General features: G+C 37.6%; 2 protein-coding genes across 2 annotated transcripts; both read right to left on the bottom strand.

Annotated features, from left to right (window-relative positions):
* Positions 1 to 1,834: 1,834 nt before the first annotated feature.
* zgc:162780 (uncharacterized protein LOC555377 homolog) lies at positions 1,835 to 13,382 on the bottom strand. Its single transcript, XM_042494304.1, has 7 exons — positions 12,807 to 13,382; positions 9,955 to 10,093; positions 9,682 to 9,842; positions 7,207 to 7,423; positions 5,536 to 5,639; positions 5,257 to 5,394; positions 1,835 to 4,405 (listed from the first exon to the last, which is right to left on the bottom strand). Exons 2-7 carry the CDS (start codon positions 10,063 to 10,065, stop codon positions 4,309 to 4,311), a joined length of 828 nt encoding a protein of 275 aa, XP_042350238.1. The 5' UTR covers positions 10,066 to 10,093; positions 12,807 to 13,382; the 3' UTR covers positions 1,835 to 4,308.
* A 1,856-nt stretch (positions 13,383 to 15,238) lies between these two features.
* zgc:162396 (uncharacterized protein LOC555292 homolog) lies at positions 15,239 to 17,462 on the bottom strand. Its single transcript, XM_042494687.1, has 6 exons — positions 17,000 to 17,462; positions 16,699 to 16,859; positions 16,361 to 16,577; positions 15,702 to 15,802; positions 15,474 to 15,611; positions 15,239 to 15,329 (listed from the first exon to the last, which is right to left on the bottom strand). The coding sequence occupies exons 1-6, from the start codon at positions 17,108 to 17,110 to the stop codon at positions 15,239 to 15,241; spliced, it is 819 nt and encodes a 272-aa protein (XP_042350621.1). The 5' UTR covers positions 17,111 to 17,462.
* Positions 17,463 to 17,775: the final 313 nt, after the last annotated feature.

Here is a 17,775-nt window from a genome sequence, read left to right as displayed (position 1 = left end):
TTGCCTCTTGTTATAGAATACAGTACAATCCAAGATGCGACAACAATTTAAAGGTCCCATATTATGCTCATCTTGAGGTTCATGACTGTATTTTTGGTTTCTTCTAGAACATGTTTGCATGATTTAATGTTTAAAAACATGTCTTATTTCTTATACTGTCTACCTGAATATTCTTGTATTCACCCTTTGTCTGAAACACTCCGTTTTAGCGCCTGTCTCCTGATGTAGCCCACTCTGCTGTGATTGGTCCGTGTTAATGGATATCATCTGTGCTTTCCGCATCTGTGTGCTATCATTTCAGCTGGGCAATGACTGTAACATCACTGCAGTTTCTACCATTATAGAATTAAGTTGTGACATCACAACTTCAAAGAAGTCCGTACGGCTCTTTTAAAAGCACATTTTTTTATAATATTGGCTGTGTGCATTTCTTTGTGGACTGAGCATTTTGGTAATTTAACCGTATTTATATTATATTATAATATTTATTATAATAATTATAATATGAAATATAAAATGCTATAATATTATGGTAAAAAAGACATGGAAATCTGACCTTTTACAATTTTGTTATCTTTAATTAAAAATTAGCATTTTTTGTTTTTGTAAACATTGTACATGATTATAGGCCCACCACAGCTCTGTAATATTGTTTAAGTTGAAATATGTTTTAATCAACATAAATTTCACCTGAAAATGTCCAAAGTTTTCAAGTAAGGCTTTTAGTTTTAGCACATTGATCCAGCGAGCAGTGTTATGACAGAGCACTTTGAATGAGGGGATGGGAACATCTGTACAGCAGGCACACCAAACATGCTCACTGTTTGACAGTGGAGCTTGTTTGGTTTGAAGTCGCTCCAACTCACTCTGCTGTATTCGAACACAACAGGAGTGGACTGGAAGCATGAGTCACTATCTCAGCCTGCCATCGTTGACGTAAAGAGGCAGAGTCCTTTTTTTTTCTGTCACAATGAAAAATTATGTAAACTCTTTCAGATGCGCAAACACACAGTGAGACACACTTGACCCCTAAAACTATCCTGAGCACGACTTACTTATGTTTAATCAGTAGAATATTCCTCGATTTGAATGTAGGAGGAGGAGGAAGGACGTTTCTCGTGACTCATACAAATGAGTGTGCAAATTAGTAATATTTGTATATTCAAATAGGGGTGCTGAATTTTGTTTTAGAATCCTTTGTGGTGGACATTAAGCTGTGGGTGACTCCTGAATGACCCCTTTTATTACACTTCGTATACATAAAATACAGAAACCTACAAGGGTGGTGTGTCATGTGGGTCTAAAAATGTGTGACTCTATATTATAGAAGGTTTAAACCATGACAACATTCTTCAAAAACAGATTAATAAAATCAGATCACATGAAGTTGAGCATCTAGTGAAGAGATCTCATTTCACGAAACGGGAAGGTAATGTTTTCCATAAATAATCTTCCAGACAATAGCACAATATTTGTAAGAGATCTAAGAGGAACTTAGTGCTCATACAGCTGCAACAACAGACAGAGAGGAAGGCTTGCATTTGCCAGATAGTGTAATTCTTTTTTTTTTTTTAAAAGAAAACTTGGAGCTGTTGCATATCACCTCATTTGCACTTTGTGATGAATCACTGTTGAAATGAAAACTGTGTGCATGCAAAATGTGGTGCATTTCAAGATTTTATCCTCTTTTTTAAAAAAAACTTGCTCTAGAATTGACTGGTAACAGAGAATTACATCACAGTATGATTCTAGTTATGATGAAGATAATTATGTTTTCGCTGTAAAAAAATGGTATTGGAATATTTCTAATTTTCATAACACAATGGCAAAGGAGAAGCTTTGTGGTACTCATTTTAATAGTTGGTAGATATATTTGAAAATCATAAAAAGAAAATCATACTGTTTTACCTCAATACAATTATCAGACACACCTTCAATGGTCAAGGATTAAATTACACATTTCCATGTGAGAAAATAAAATATCCATTTTAGCACATAAAGGGACAACATTTATATGTGCTTCAATGAGTTCAGTGATACTGGGAATTAAAAACTTTTTCAACTGCCGCCATGCATAAAAAAGTTGTTTTTATATCCATTGAATTCTTTAATCTCTAAAGAATAAAATCCATTGAGCTGCTACTTATTGAAACGCCATGATTGTCATTTGGACCTCAGCTTTGGGGTCCCTCCTAGTTTAAAGGGATAGTTTGGACTTTTTAAGGTGGCTGTATAGGATACTTATCCACAGTCAGTGTTACATACTGCAGCTGTCAGCCGACAGGCCACAATTCAGAGAAGCAGGCTGAAGTCCACAGAAGCTAAGAAATGCATAGGGATGGGGGTCAGCCACAATATGTATTTTAGCTACCTAGAAAAAGTCTCACCTTGAGACATCAACATCAGTTAAAGTGTATGCTGTACTGAGAGTGTTTTCACTGCTTACTGTTTCCATCAGACAGCTTGTTTCCGCAGGGAAGTTGCTTTCAGCTTCAGTTTTCCATTTATACTCTTGTCATAGTACCTCATACCACCCCTTCAAAAAATCTGAACCATCCTGTTAATACTGGACAAATCCCTGGATAATTATGGACAAATCTTTTTTCTGTTTTGCAAAAAAGTAGGCGCAATGCATTGCATGAATAAAGAATTAAATTGAGAAATTTTGTGATAGCCATAACTATAATGTAGCCTTTTTGATTCATCTGTTTCCATAAAGTTGGATTGCATGGTATGATGATGAAGGCTTTACAGCAGCGGAGGGCCAGAGTTGAAGACCAAAATAGCATAAGGCCAAAAGATAAAACCTGACAGCCTGCCTCTTCTGTGCTGCCAGGTGCAGACCTGATAAACATGCCCACTCATAACACCTGCATGGGTCACAGTCAGGCCAAGGCCTCAAGTCGTGCCAGCGGCTACCAATAGCACAACTGAAGGATGAACGCTTCAGTACTGCAACATCAAAATGGGTTTAGAACAAATGTCTCCAGCATGGACTAAGATTCAAAACCATTAGAAGAGGCCACTTAACAAGAAAAGGCATGTTTGTGTGAATATAGACAAAAAAAAAGTGTCAGATTCTGTATCAGCAGATCTTCCACTGGTGAAGAAAGGTTGCAGAGAGCATTTTCACACAGATTTGAAAATGGAGGGCATTACAAGCATCTGATAATAATGACAAACAATAACCTATGATAAAGTCTGTGAGAATAAGCAACAACTTCTTATCTCAAGTTTAGTAAATTACAACTTCCTGGATCGTCATCACTTTTGTGCTGCATCAAGATGCCTTTCACAGGTGTTTAAACCTTTGAACACTTTGAGAAACATGGGGAAAAATGCAACGAGGAACTTGTAAGAAATAGTAGGTTTAAAAAATTATTTTTAGTAAACTATATATTAATTTTTTCTTGGTTCCAGCTCCTCAAATATGAGGACTTGCTGCTTTTCATTTAAATCACTTTGATGATTTAGAATTATTAAATTCATATAAAGTTTTCTGCACGAGAACTTTCACTTTCAACACATAAATGCATTTCCCTGATTGTACAAACATACATCAACTAAAGTAACATTTTCCGTGCAGGACTTTTACTTGTAACAGAGTATTTTTACAGTGCTTTTACTTTAGTGAATGAACTGAATACTTCCCTAACCACTGTCAAAGGCCATGACAAACTTTCAAAAACAAACTTTTTTTTCCTCCTATGTGGCACATATTAGATGAGAAGATTTGGGCCAGTAGGGGTCAAAAGTAATTCTGTCCTCCTTAGTCAGGTGCGTGAAGATGACGGGAAAGGAATCAGGAGGAAAGCCTGAAGAAAAAGATAAATGTCTGAAGATGTTATGACATGGTTGTGTTATATAAAATCATTTTTGTTCATATTGCAGGTAACATTTTCTTGTATGTGTAGGTGAATATGATGATACAGTATCCTACAAGAGAACAGTGCCAATAATCACTTTTGATGAAATGTCTCCCTCTAGTGATTTTCTGTGAAAATATCTAAAACATTCAACTGTAGCTACTGTATTTACTTCATCACCAATATAATGCAAACATAGTTCTGCACATTGTCAGTACCATAAAAAAAGAAGCAGAGGAATATGAGTAAATGTATACTTGTGCTCATCATCCTTATGACTCTCTCTTAAAGCAAAAGTTTGATATTTTATAGAAAAGCTTTCTTGCCAACAGTTAGATGAGAACATCCATATATCTTGCATGTCTAGGAGTAGTTGATAAAAGACTGGGTGGTAGCTCGAGTTTCTCCATGACTTTGTTGAAACTGTGAGAGCTGGCAGGAGTCAGGCTTCCTGTGATTTGCAGGCCAGAAGGTAAAAATACTTCACAGCCACCTCCACCTCTGTCTCTGAAGATGTCACCCCCATGATGGACATCAACCTGAGGAGCCAGGGTGACATTATTCATTCAGAGTGGAATTTAGGACACCATGCTGTCACTGTTAGACACCGGTAAAAACTTCACCTCTCCAATATGTCAGTTTTGAAGATCCATAAAACATCCATTCAATATATGTAAATATTTCTCCATAACATGATATCTAAAGAGCAGCTCAAAGGATTTTTTTTTTTTTTCAAATCTGGCACACACGTTCAAATCAAGTCAAATCTTTCAAATCTCAACAAACTGATTACATGTTGGTGTTCGAAGATCAAGGTCACTGTGAGTGTATGTTCCTCTCATTCTTCTGGATGCAATGTCTCAAGAAGGCCTTCAGGGAATTTCTTCAAATATGGCACAAACCTTCGTTTGGTCCCAAGAATGAACTGATTAGATTTTAGTTGTCAAAGGTCAAAGTCACTGTGACCTTTTGTTCATCTCATTCTTGTGAATGTGATATCTCAAAAAGGCCTTGAGGGATTTCTTTGAATTTTGGCACAAATATCCTCTTGGACTAAAGAATGAAATGATTAGATTTTGGAAGTCAAAGGTCAAGGTCATTTCAATCTCACAAAACCCTTTTATTGGTCATAGCTCAAGACAGCATATGCTAATTATGACAAAATTTCACAAAAATGTCAAATAGATTAAGGCAATGAAGTGGTGGCAGTTTTTGTCATTTACTTCTAAAATTTTCATGTTGTGCAAAAAATGTAAATACAGTTCATAAATTTAAAGGCCTGCGCTGCTCATGAGCATTTTTACAGGTTGTTGTTAAGTGTGTGTGACATGCTCAATTGTGTATACTTTAGGCCATCTGTATGTATGCTATAGTACCTTTAAGCATTTACCTTTGACAGATGTCTTGGGAAAGCGCGGTGGCTTTCTGCTGATTTTGTTTCAGCAGAGTCTGATAGCTCGAGAAAGACTTCACTAACCCCATGTAGCTGAACAGAGGCATGGACCTTTTCACCCACACACAGTCGTGCCTGTAATAGATATTAAAAGTACAACGTCAGTGCCTATTGTATATTTATGTACTTATGAATTAGAGTAATGGATGATCTTTTCAAAATAAATCTATAATTGGCTGATATAATTTACTTTACGAAACATAAACATGCTCTCACCACTCCTTGTCAGGGTAAGGGATGGATTCATAGGCCTCCCGGTATAACTCACTGGTATTGGAACCAAGGTGGGGACTTCGGTAAGGCTCCAAGGCTGCATAAAACTGGTATAAACCAAGAGGCAGCAATTCATGAGATTATTCATCATTATCATAATGGCATGGCATATAGCAATATATGTTTTACTCCATGTTTTATGATGTATTTAAAATAATACAGCTATGTTTGTGTGTGAAATCTACCAAGATTAAGTGTATGCTTTTGTAAATGTATTCTTTAAAACTTCAGTGGTTTCTGACATAATCCACTTTTCATTTGTTTTGCTTTATTAAAACAAAAAACATTTCAGATAAGTATGTCACTGAGTTAAGTTAGTTAGAGTTAGTATTAGTTTACAAAAACAAACAATTAAGCATCCAGTAGATGGTGCTGTTGCTCATTTTTCAATCCACGAGTGTCATGTAAGGACATGTCAGATGGTGATTTTGGACTGTAAATGTCCTCATCACTAGCAGATGTAAAAAAAAAAAAAAAAAGATTTTATGAATGAGGCAGATGTGGCAGTCGCTGATGCTGGTAGGTCTGGTGTTGAAAAAGAACCACTGTCAGTTATTCATTTGTTTTTAGAGAAATCTTTGTATTTTCCATTTTTATAACAACTTTACAGCTTTTTTTCTTAGTGTGAAAGACATTAAAATATATTAGGTGCCCATTTTTGTTTGTTTGTTTTGTTTTTTGTTTTGTAGCTTAACATGTTTTCTGTATTAAAAAAAAAACATTGAATCTGAAGCCTTTTTCACAGTACATGTGACATGTGACAGTGATCAAATAATGAAATAAATGACAGCAGTTTTGGGGATATTGTTGGTCATGGCTTGCTGGGACACTAGAACAGAGCCATAACGACTGTTAATAGTAACACCTGTGCTTTACTGCCAAACGGCCCAATAGTGTTTGTTTCTAAAAAAGTTCAAAGAATTATAATGCAATGTTTTAGTAATGTTTTCAATGGCATGTTTTCATTTAGTTCCCAGAATGATCTGTTAAATTTATTTATTTTTGTGTTAACATAGCACATTATGCTGCCATCAGACTGTTTAACAGCAGCTAAGATCACAGACTTGAAAACTGTCCGCATGAGTCACTCTGAGGGCCTGTACATAATTTCTCCATATTTATTTATTTTATTATTTATCTATCCCTTCATTTATTTATTAATGGATTGCAGTGCTTGTTATCATTATTGTATAGGTTTTTTGGCATATATGGATGTTTTTAATTGCTCTTTTCTGTCTTTACTGTTGGTACTATAAGCTGCTGCGACAACTGAATTTCTCCATTGGAGATTAATAAAGGTTTATCTTATCTTATTACAGGAATGTTTCATAAAAAATGTTCTGTAATCTCAGGCCTCAAAAACATGCTCTGAATATTGCTTTGAAAATGTTCTTCCTTTGTTCTCATATAAAGGGAAATTATGAGAAACAATAAAAATCCTTTACAGCTTCTTTGAACGTTAAGTCAAAAGGTTTTCTATAAAACATTATTACAACTTGTAGGTAATGTTGGCCAATGTTGTGGGAACGTTCCCTGCTTGCTTGCAGTGTACATGCGGCTGAAGGTGTATCAGTGCACATTCACAATAACTTCTTTCATAACTGTTGTAAGCACCTCTTTACAGACTTGGTTGAGTGTGTGTGAGCAGCAGTCAGAGTAGCTGAGCTCCATGTCGATGGTGTAGCTGAGCAGAGCTATGCAGCCACGGGGCCTCAGGACTCTGTGGGCATCCTGGAGAAAGCGAGGTCGGTCAAACCAGTGGAAGGCAGACATGGCAGTTATCAAGTCCACTGAGCTGTCAGCAAAAGGCAGCTCTTCAGCCACACACTGTCTAAGGATGGAACAGCAGCAAAAGCCAGGTTAAACTTCTGACCACTGCTGGCAGTATAAAGGAGGTTTTCAGGTACCAGCTTGTGAATTATCAACCTATTTTTCAAATTTTAAGTGTAGGTTTCAGTCTAGTGCCCAGCTCACCAAAACATTGTCCATCTCTAACAGTATAGCCAACATGGGCAGCCAGATGCAACAACAGTGTGAGCTGATCCATCGTTTTTGTTGGTTGTTGCAGTTTGTTAAAAGAGATCCATGAAATAGCCTTGATCGATCACACTGTATGAACAAATCATCAGCAATGTAAAGCCAAAGTGCTCACACTGTATGGTCCGATTGTCAAGCCATGACCTGACAGCTCACACTGTATGTTTAAAAACCTAATCCAGCCATGGTTAAAACCAAAAACAGCCCGTCAGCCCCTGTGGACCATCCTGGCTATTGAGAGTTGTCACTAAAGAGTAGTTTAAAAGCTCTGAGGCAGTTTTTAACAACAATGCTATAAAAGGCAGAAGCATGCTGCCTTAATAATCTGTGCAATCCTGTGTGCAAAAACTTCCATAAATAAGGTGCCCAATCATATGGACTCGCACATGGTTTGGAAGACGTGGACAGTATGGCCTCTCCATTTTGCAGATAAAACTGGAGATAACCAAGTTACTTTTACTGTCGTTAACTTGATAGCTAATTTTAGGTTAACGTTCTTTGTTGCTGAGTTGCTGCCAGCCATAAACTGCACTTCATACGTTATGACTACTTGTTGATGAGATTAGTTCTACTCAGTCGGCCAATCAAAATTTCTGACATGTCAGACATTCATCTGACCGTCCGAGGGCCATTCGCAAGCGGATGATCGTTCCTCACTCCTCTCTGTACACTGCACAATAAATGACGCCCCTCGAAGCTCTAAAATGAGTCTTGTGGCTGAGAAAACAGGCTAAAATCATACAGTGTATGCTTGGCTTAAGATGATAAATTGGGGTTGTGGATGTGTCCCAAAAATCTGGACTTTAGCCTAGAGAAATATATTAAGAACCAAGTGAACGTTAAGTCATTTTAGGTATGTCCTCACTATGTTTCTTTTCCTAAACCCAACTACAGTGACTTCACTTTTTTAAATCCAAAGACACTCAAACATTTTCCTGAACCTCACCATAGTAACGTTTATTGCCTAAACCTAAACCCTGTAACTGTATGTTAATTACATAACTGTATGTTAAGAACATTATTCCTGGGGTGCTAATTCATGGAATATCATCTAAATTGATGTGCGTGCATTTTTGTAGGATATCATACAACCTGTTCTCCGAGAACACCTTGCATGAATTGCTTGAATTACAGCTTTATTTAAACTAATATAAATGTTGGTTTTATTTTTACTGATATAATATTGAAGACTTTAGGGTTCCATATGTAGGGGCGGCACCTGACTGTATTTTTTCCATTCAAAAAGACAGGCTCGAATTTATATTAATTTTACAAGTGCGCAATGGGTGTCTGGTGTGATTGCTACATGCAGTGAGATTTTTTTTTTCTTTTTTTTTGCATACCTTCTAGGTCAGAGTTCACTTAGCTGAACTTTGCCTGTCACCTCTATTCACGTTAAAATATGCACAAATGAGTCACTCCTTACAAAATAAAAGTGTGGCAGCAGAAAAATTCCAGGCAACAAAATGTAAAGCATCGTCTTTAAATGATAAATAAAATATTAAATTGCAATAAGAATTATAGATTAATTTAACTTTCATTGGGTGTTTGGCTGTTTGTTTTTTCTAAAAAAGATGTGCAAACCCACTCTGAATATCAATTTAAAGGTTTTTGAAGATTTTTTGTCATGTACTGTACCTATAACCAACCCTTTGTGATGCCAAATATTTCATGTGGATTTTAGTGTCCTGTGCTGACAGGACATTTCCTCCATTGTATAGGCCTTACTGCATGACCGACTTTCACCAGACAAGGGTTGCATTGTTCGTGCTTTGGCCAAGATTCAGTAAAGTAGCTTACTGGATTTCAGAGCTGAACACATAATGTGATGGTAATTGTAAAGTTGTAAAGTTTTTGTATAACATTATAAACATTGTGAGGCTTGCTTGATCTCACACTTCTCACAATTCTAGTAAAAATGGAAATGATTTCATTGAAGATGCTGCTTTGAGTATGCATTCATGTATTTCACTTTTCCACTGAAAAATCTTTGTTTGAAGATTCCAGTTAAAACAAAAGATTAATAGTGACTCTCGGTTGGTTCATGCTTACCTATATGTGATGTTTGGCTTTTTAGCATGCTGTACAGCCACTTCCAACTGCGCAGGACTTACATCTAGCCCAACCACAGAGGCAAAATGTTTGGCCAGCAGCACCGTGCCCTGTCCTGAGCCACAACCAACATCCACTGCCAGCTCAAAAGGATGACCTTTCTGACAAAATGTTTAGCATGTTACATGACATAGTTATTTTTTGTCCATCAACAGCGGTAATAGTTTATTGTTTCATTAATTAAACAACCACAACTTTTCAAATTGCACTTACTTGTTTTTCCAGAAAGTAAAGGACTGGTCGTATTAGGAGATCTGATGGAGAGATCCTGTACTTCCAGTAAGAAGATGCTTGCTGCACGCCTTCAAAGAAACGGTGAGCCATGGCTAGTTTATCTCTCTCAACAGCAGATCTAGAACAATAATAATAAAAAAAAAGATTAAAGAAATCTCTTTGTGTTTTTTTGCTGGATAAAAGGAGCTATCCAGATTGAAGACTACGTATTCCTTTCTGCTGGTAGTCAGATACATCCCCACTGACAAAAGGGGAGAGAGTGGGGTGCCTGAGAGCAGGGAGGTCCCCCTACTTCCACTGATGCGTGGAACGTTTGACAATGAAGGCCTTTAAAGGAACAGCTCCCAAACGTTTGCAGCATTTCATTTACCTCAGACATCCAAGCTAAGAATTACATCACACCCAAGTTGACAGAGCAAGCGTTCCCAGTATTGATGTTGTTAGCAATGTCATGTTGTAGCAAAGTTTTCCATTGATAGCAATCCACAATCCAAGTTGATGTAGCAAAATGTCCATCGAGAGAAGCTGGACCATACTGTGTGTACGGCTGTTAAATGCTGACAATACGGACAAGTGCTAATAAACAGTATATTACTACAGCCTTCACAACTGTTGATTGATGGAGAAGCCATATTGGATTCTTAGGCTGGGGTTGATGTGGTTCTTCTGACTCTCCAACTTTTCTGACTGGGAACTTGTAGATTCCGACTTCCCAGTGCAAATGGAATGCACCATTCATCCATTGTGCTGAATGGAAATCAAGGTCAGGCTCAAAGGTCTGTATGAGTAAAGGTCAGCTTATGTGATGGTATGCACTCCTGTCAGAACCAGTCAAGACCCCTGGAGATAATTATGGTGAGCTAAAAATGGTATGAGTAGGCTAAAAAATGTTTGCAATAGCTGACACAAACATCCTGTGTGCAATGCTCCTCAGTCGGAATCTTTAGGCTGATTTCTTGTATTTCATAAGCTCATGGTTCTCTTTAACCAAAAGCTGTTTTTTTTAATGGTCAGAAGAATTCAGTTCAATCTATTTCCTGGTGTAAGGAGCATTAAACTAAATGACATTTCAACAATGGTTTAGTTGGTTAGAGGTATGAAGAGTAAGTCACTATACCATTGTGATCCAACGTCATCATACTTCATGGTTATAGTAGTTAGTTTTTAAAGTTTACATTCATTTTTGTCAGACCCCAAAGCGCATCCATGTCAAAATCCACAAAGCACTTGTGATTATTTTAACTATCAATAGATCACATATCAGCATTTATTTTAAGTTAACTTAACCTACTTAAAGCAAGACTAGGTCTATGTAGCTTTTGCTAAACATTAACAGTAACTGGCAATTGCAGAATAAAGGCACATTTGTGTGGAAAAAGGTGAGTTATAAAATTCAGCCCCCCACACATGTTGAAATTAAATAAAAACCAAAACCAATTTTGTTTTTTGTACCAAGCTGTAAACATGCTTACCTCTGATGTAAAGTTCAACATATTAACATGAGCGTCTATGGGGATTTGCTGTGTTCTGGAGCCAACCTCAAGTGGCTATTCAAAGAACTGCAGTTTTTTGGCACATTGCCTTCACTAGCACACTTAGCCTAAGAGCTTGGCATACCTTGGCCATACCAGACCAAGTAAGCCTACAGCAGCAAAACTCTTGAGTTCACTGGGTTGTATGCTATGCTGTATTGCATGCTTTAATTGCTTATCAATTCAATTTTCATCTGGTAGAGACAGAATTTGTCATCCTCTCTTTCAAAAGTTTCATAGTGACGCTTTTAACTTTTCAATGACTCCCCTCTTCTTGTGATAATTAAGTGGCAGTTACTCTTTTTAGGACTCTTGTTGATTATTAATGTTTACTGTTCCACAATTTAATTTTTTTTTGCATCAGATAATAAACAGTACTAACTAATAATGCTGATAATTAAAGTCTAGCTGTTTATCTTAAGCACCACAACGTTTAAGGAATTAAATGCAAAACTCATACTATGTTTTAAAATCATGCCTAAAGAAATAGGTGAATGTCAGAAAATTCTTCACTAAGTGGAACTCAATTTTCAGCACATTTCATCAGATTCCTTAACAAAAGTATTACTGTGTATACCCATTCATGTGCACATTCTATTTCTTATTCATTCTTTTTTTGTGATTGATAAGATGTGTACTGTACATTATTACAGTATTTTGTTTACCTTTTTGTAGCGCCCTCGAGACGTCCGGTCTATTTTAATGAGGTACGCTCCCCAAGTTCTTTATGTTTTAGAAATCTCTTTCTTTAAGATTAACTAATATTGGACGATAAGTATACTGTAACACACGATGAAGTGAACTAATACTTATTCTGTGATGGAAGACCCTTTTATTTACCCACTGAGTGTTTTTAAACTGGTTTAAGGGTTTGTTTTTTTTCAGAACTGTACATAAATGAAATAAGAATTAAATGATTTTTCTTACCTGTAGGTACCCTTTAAGTTTTTAATCTCTCTCTAAGGCACTTGCAAATTCAAATAAAAGTACTCTCTAAAACGTCTGCATAAACATCAACAACACTATTTCTCAGTCTATATGACTAGAAAAGGTAAGTTTTAAAGATTTACTGGTGGAAATATCAACACACAAATATGTTCTTTCAATAATGGAAAATAAAAAATAAAGAAACAATAATATTCAAGTTAAAAGGACTTCTCTGTACCTTTCAATAGACCAATCAATTAACTCAAATCATAAGTTTCTCAGTACACAAATAACTTTTTTTTTAAAGTGCACTCAATATCAAAAACACCAAATAATGAAATACTACAACTAAAGCCGGCAATTTTAACTTACTGAAAATAAAATGGGTACCCAGTGTGTTAGTGATGCAGGCCTGGAGCAATGCTTGTGTGCGTGGGAGCCAGAAAACGATGATGGCTGCTTCGCGCTACAGCGCTTAAAAAAAAAACACACAGTTACCAGCTCACTGCAGTAATGGCGTCCTCCTCATCCCGTCTGTGGTACAGCGGGTTGCTGAAGCAGGGGATGTAGACGACTCCTCCCACTCTCCTGGTAGAAACTCACCGCAGGTCCTCTCATGCAGGTCCGGTACACAGCAGGCTAACAGCTTCACCGAGTTGAGTAGCTGGTTTAGCTGCACGTGGATGAAGTCTGTCAGATAAACTAATGTGAGCTACATTAGCCGTTAGCTGCGCTCCCCGTTGAACACAAAGTACTCCTCCGGCTGACTCAAACACGGCGCTGCGCTGAATAACAGTCACTCTGAGACTCACTGTCCGCTTATCTCCATGTATATTCCTCAACAGCGTCCGCACTCTTCATAGTGTTTTTCTTACTGTAACATTTTCAAGGCCATGCCGCTCCTCACTCTTGTTTCTTCTTTTTTGCTGCACACTCTTACTAGTCAAGTCTCCGCTCACACCAACAAATCACACACACACACACACTTTTCTCTTCCTGTTTTGCCACACCTTAACCAATTAACTACCAGGATAACACGTTTCTCAATCAGTACTTCCTCTTTACCCCTGAAACTTTTCAAAATAAAATGAAATATTTTAAAAGTGCACATTTGTATGCTTTTAAAACTTTTTTAAACTTATTTATTAAACTCGACTCTTAAACAAACTAGTTTAACCTTAATGAAATATTCTTTTTAACACTTTTAATCACAGTTTCCCTGAAATGAACATATTTAAACGATTTATTTATTTATCATCTATTTTTAACAGGGTTACATTTTGTTTCTCTCAAGAGGGAGTACCATGAACTTTAGTAACTTTAGCTTCATTTTCAAAGCAGGTACAGTCCAAACTGTCAGCAGCACCAAGTTGCCTTCTACCCAATGGTAAAAGGCACTGAAGCAGTTAGAACTATTGAATACGCCACCATCTACACTATGTTTCCAAGAGCTTTGCTAAAAAACTTGACTTCTCATTTAAACCAAAACATCTCAGCACCCCTCCTGTAAAATAACAGTGATGGGTATATTATATTTCAAAAGAGTTTCCAGTTATGTAACTTCTCAGTTAGGTGCAAGGGATCCAAAGACAGATTATCCTGACCATGGGACACAAACTCGCCTTGGACCCCTACCTACACATGCAAATATTACACACACAGTGCGTGTACCCTCCCCAAGCATTCAGAGTTCAGTTGCACAACAGCAAAGGCCAACTCACAACCACACAGCATGTATTATATTGAAATTTCATTATTTGTTGTTTAATAACACAATAACCCTGTCTGGGTTCTTTACAGAAAAAAAAGTAAATGATGAAATGTTAACTTTCTGTGGCGCATTATGGTCCTTGCACAATCTTAACAGGTAATACATTTAACAAAATGTGGAACTTGCTTATATTCTGACTCATAATAGCAGTGTCTAAAAGTTATTGTTCCTTCCTTACTTTTATATACAAGAAATAAAGTGCAGTTCTAGTTGGCACATAATAGAAACAACTCTTTGCAGCTGGCAGCATGCTCACTCTCTCACCTAAGCACTCTCGCCATTGATTATCCCTTCAATTACCTAAGAAAACCAGGAACAGCTAGAAGGCTAGGATAACATAATAATAATAATAACAATAATAATAATAAATATTAAGGCTGTGACTCCTATTTGCCAGGGCCCTGGACACTTGCCCACTTTGCCCATGCTGTGATCCCTCTATGAAGGGATCAGCTGCTCTACTGGGAAACATTCTAAGAGGTAGTTTCACTGCAGAAAGAAACCTTAGAATATAAGGTTAAGGTTAAGGTAAAAACCTTAAAATATACCCAAAGTAACACATATTAATGAGATACTCTGTCGAAACATATCTCAACATACCATTAAGTCTTTTGTTTACTGGTCTAAACATTCTTCTCTATGTGCGACACACACACGACCCCATCTCAGCCAGGTAAAGTTAGGGTGTGACAGAATAGGATGACTGTTAGGATGAATCCAGCAGGAGGCAGTAATGCAACTTCAAGAATGCCAACTGCTGTAAAACCCCAGAGAAGGAGAAGAAGAAGAAGAAGCAAAGGAAGAAGAAGAAGAAGACAGGTAAAGTTACCCTGTATTCCACCGGACTTATCCACTTGCATTACACAAGACAATCACAGGAGAAACAAGAGTTTTACGAAGGAAAAAAAGCTTTATGTACAAATGTCCACATTCAACAAGCACATTCCTTCATGTGTTAACAACTTAACGTTTAGAAGTTCATAAATTGTAAATTGTGACATCTCTAGGACTTTCAAACTCTTCCCATTGTTGATTATATTGGTTTTGATGCCAGGACACAGAAATATTCAAGTTCCTGTTTTATTTCAGTGTCAGGAGACGTGACTCCCATCTCCTCCAGAAACCTGTGAAGAGTGCAGTGTTTGATTATTCAGCTCAGTACTCATTGAAGGACCAAAGGAAACAGTTAATATTCACAAAATGGATTGTTATAATAACAGACATGCACTATTTGTGTGTGTGTGTGTGTGTGTGTGTGGATAGATGACCTCTTCTGAGTGTTAAGCAGCAGGTCTTCAGCAGTCCGGGGATCTCTCTTCTTGTAACCTTGGAACATGGAAAAGGACTCAATGAACCCCACTAGGTTCCTCACCGAGATTGACGAGCTCACCCGAATACGCTCAATCCTGTTTTACCGTCACATTGATGTATTAGGAACAGCAGACAATAGTTTTACATTTAACTATCACAGTAGTGTGTTCAGGTTTGGTAGTTACCTCTCTTTGTCAGGGAAAGGGATGGCTGAGTAGAGCTCCTTCAGCTTACCATCACAGACAGCTACTTGATGGTTTGTGTATGGCAACAGCACCTGCTTCACCTGAAAGTTAATGCAAATGAATGTTTAACTATTCCATTTTATATTAAATTTACATTGCATGTATATCATGTCTGTCTGTCTGTATAAATAATAAAAGGGAGGTATGTACTGTATACATAAACAACCCAATAAATAAATGGAATTGTGGCATGTGAGGATGACCAATGGGGCTTTAGTAAGGCAGATTTTAATCAACTCATCCTTAAACTCCAAAGATGGAACAGGATCATGGACAAAAGTAATTTCTTTTTTTAAACTTGGTTTTAAAAATGACCAATAAATCTACCTTCTACCTTGTAGTAAGTGATAGAGACAAGTCTGTGGAATGACCAATGGACTTTTAAGACAGAAGAAAACTGGACAAATTCAGACCACTGGGTTGGACTGTAAGCAACAGTGAAGCACCAACCTGTTCTCACCTCAAACTTGTCACATGGTGATACTCAGTGACCTTCTGACATAGGAGTGTGACGCCAAAAGCCACCTTCCACGTCCACATGCAACGGGCATGGATGCGGAAGATATTAATATGGCCGGATGAAACCAGTCTACACCCACCTCTTTATAAATGCAATTGAGTCTTTCTCCACAGTCCTGGTAGCAAAGTCTGGTGTTAGTGTCACTGAAGCTCAACAGAGCCAAGCAACCCCTCGGTTTTAAAACCCGACATGCCTCATCCAGGAATCTTGACTGATCAAACCAGTGGGCTGCTGATGCTGCTGTCAGCAAGTCCACAGAGCCATCTGGAAATGGGAGCTCCTCTGCCATCCCCTGCCTGCAGGTGCAACACAGGTTACACATGCATCCTGAAATACGTCTGGACTATTAGCATTTCAGATTCATTCTCTCTTCAAAGAGTAAAGTCTACACATATACATAAACTCACATATTCCCACCTGTATGTGATGTTAGGGTATCCTGACACAGCTCTGGCCTCCTCCAGTTGACACTCACTAACGTCGATGCCAACCACCTCCTGGAAGTGTGGTGCCAGAAGCCGGGAATTTTGACCAGTCCCACATCCCAGATCCACCGCCAGCACATGTGGCTGTCCCTTCTGAGGATGTTAAACAAAGTCGTTGTTTGTTGTATATTTTTGCTTCATTAAGTCTTGTTTTGTGGGTCCAATTAGCAGAAATAATGCAATATAATAACAGAATTAACTTTACATTCACAGTATGTTTGGCCATAGCATACCTTTTTATGAAGGTATTGAAGAACGATGTTCTTGAGCTCATCTGGAGGTGTAAAGCGGTACTTTTGGTAGACAGAGGCGTGATCCTTGCCCTCAAACAGCCGGTATGTCATTGTGTTATGTTTTCCTATTAATCCTCCTCCAGTGTCTGCTCCAAAACACTCTCCTTCGTTTGTTCTCTGTCTTCTATGTTGTTTGCCTTTATTGTGCTCTCCTCTAGCCTCTTGTACCCTGTTTATATCCTCTCTCGTTTCTCGCACCCTCTTATCCTTCTGTTGCTGTTGTCTGCCCGTACACTCACAAACTCTGTTCTCCTGTCAGAATATTAACTCTTTACCCACTTCCTGAAGTGTAGATAGAGAGGAATAATCACTGAGTTAGACAGGCAGTCACAGAGTGAACCACAGCTGCAATTTCAAACATGGGAGTGCAAATTGATTAAAAACTTTAAGGTAAGAGCTACATAGATCATAGAATCAAGAAAAATGTTTCTTACTTGAAAGCTTCCCTTGTTGCTGCAAGTCCTGGTAATAATTTAGCTGTAGAGTGGTTGACAATTTCTAACAGAGGCAGGGCCTCTTGCTTAACCCTTTCATAGGCTGCACATTTCCTCAGATTGAATTTTAACAGCTGCATGTTATGATAATGAATTATCTTGTAGAATTACAATGTAAAATAGTGGCAAACAGATTGGATCTTAGATACTACACTTCTGGTGGAGCATCGACATATTTGCATGTGGTCACAATAGAGTTATTATAGTATATAGTATTGTAGT

The sequence above is a fragment of the Plectropomus leopardus genome, chromosome 10, assembly GCF_008729295.1.
Source record: "Plectropomus leopardus isolate mb chromosome 10, YSFRI_Pleo_2.0, whole genome shotgun sequence".
Classification (NCBI taxonomy): Eukaryota; Metazoa; Chordata; class Actinopteri; order Perciformes; family Serranidae; genus Plectropomus; species Plectropomus leopardus.
Note: the sequence above shows the minus strand (reverse complement) of the source record. Positions and strands in the feature narration are given on the sequence as shown.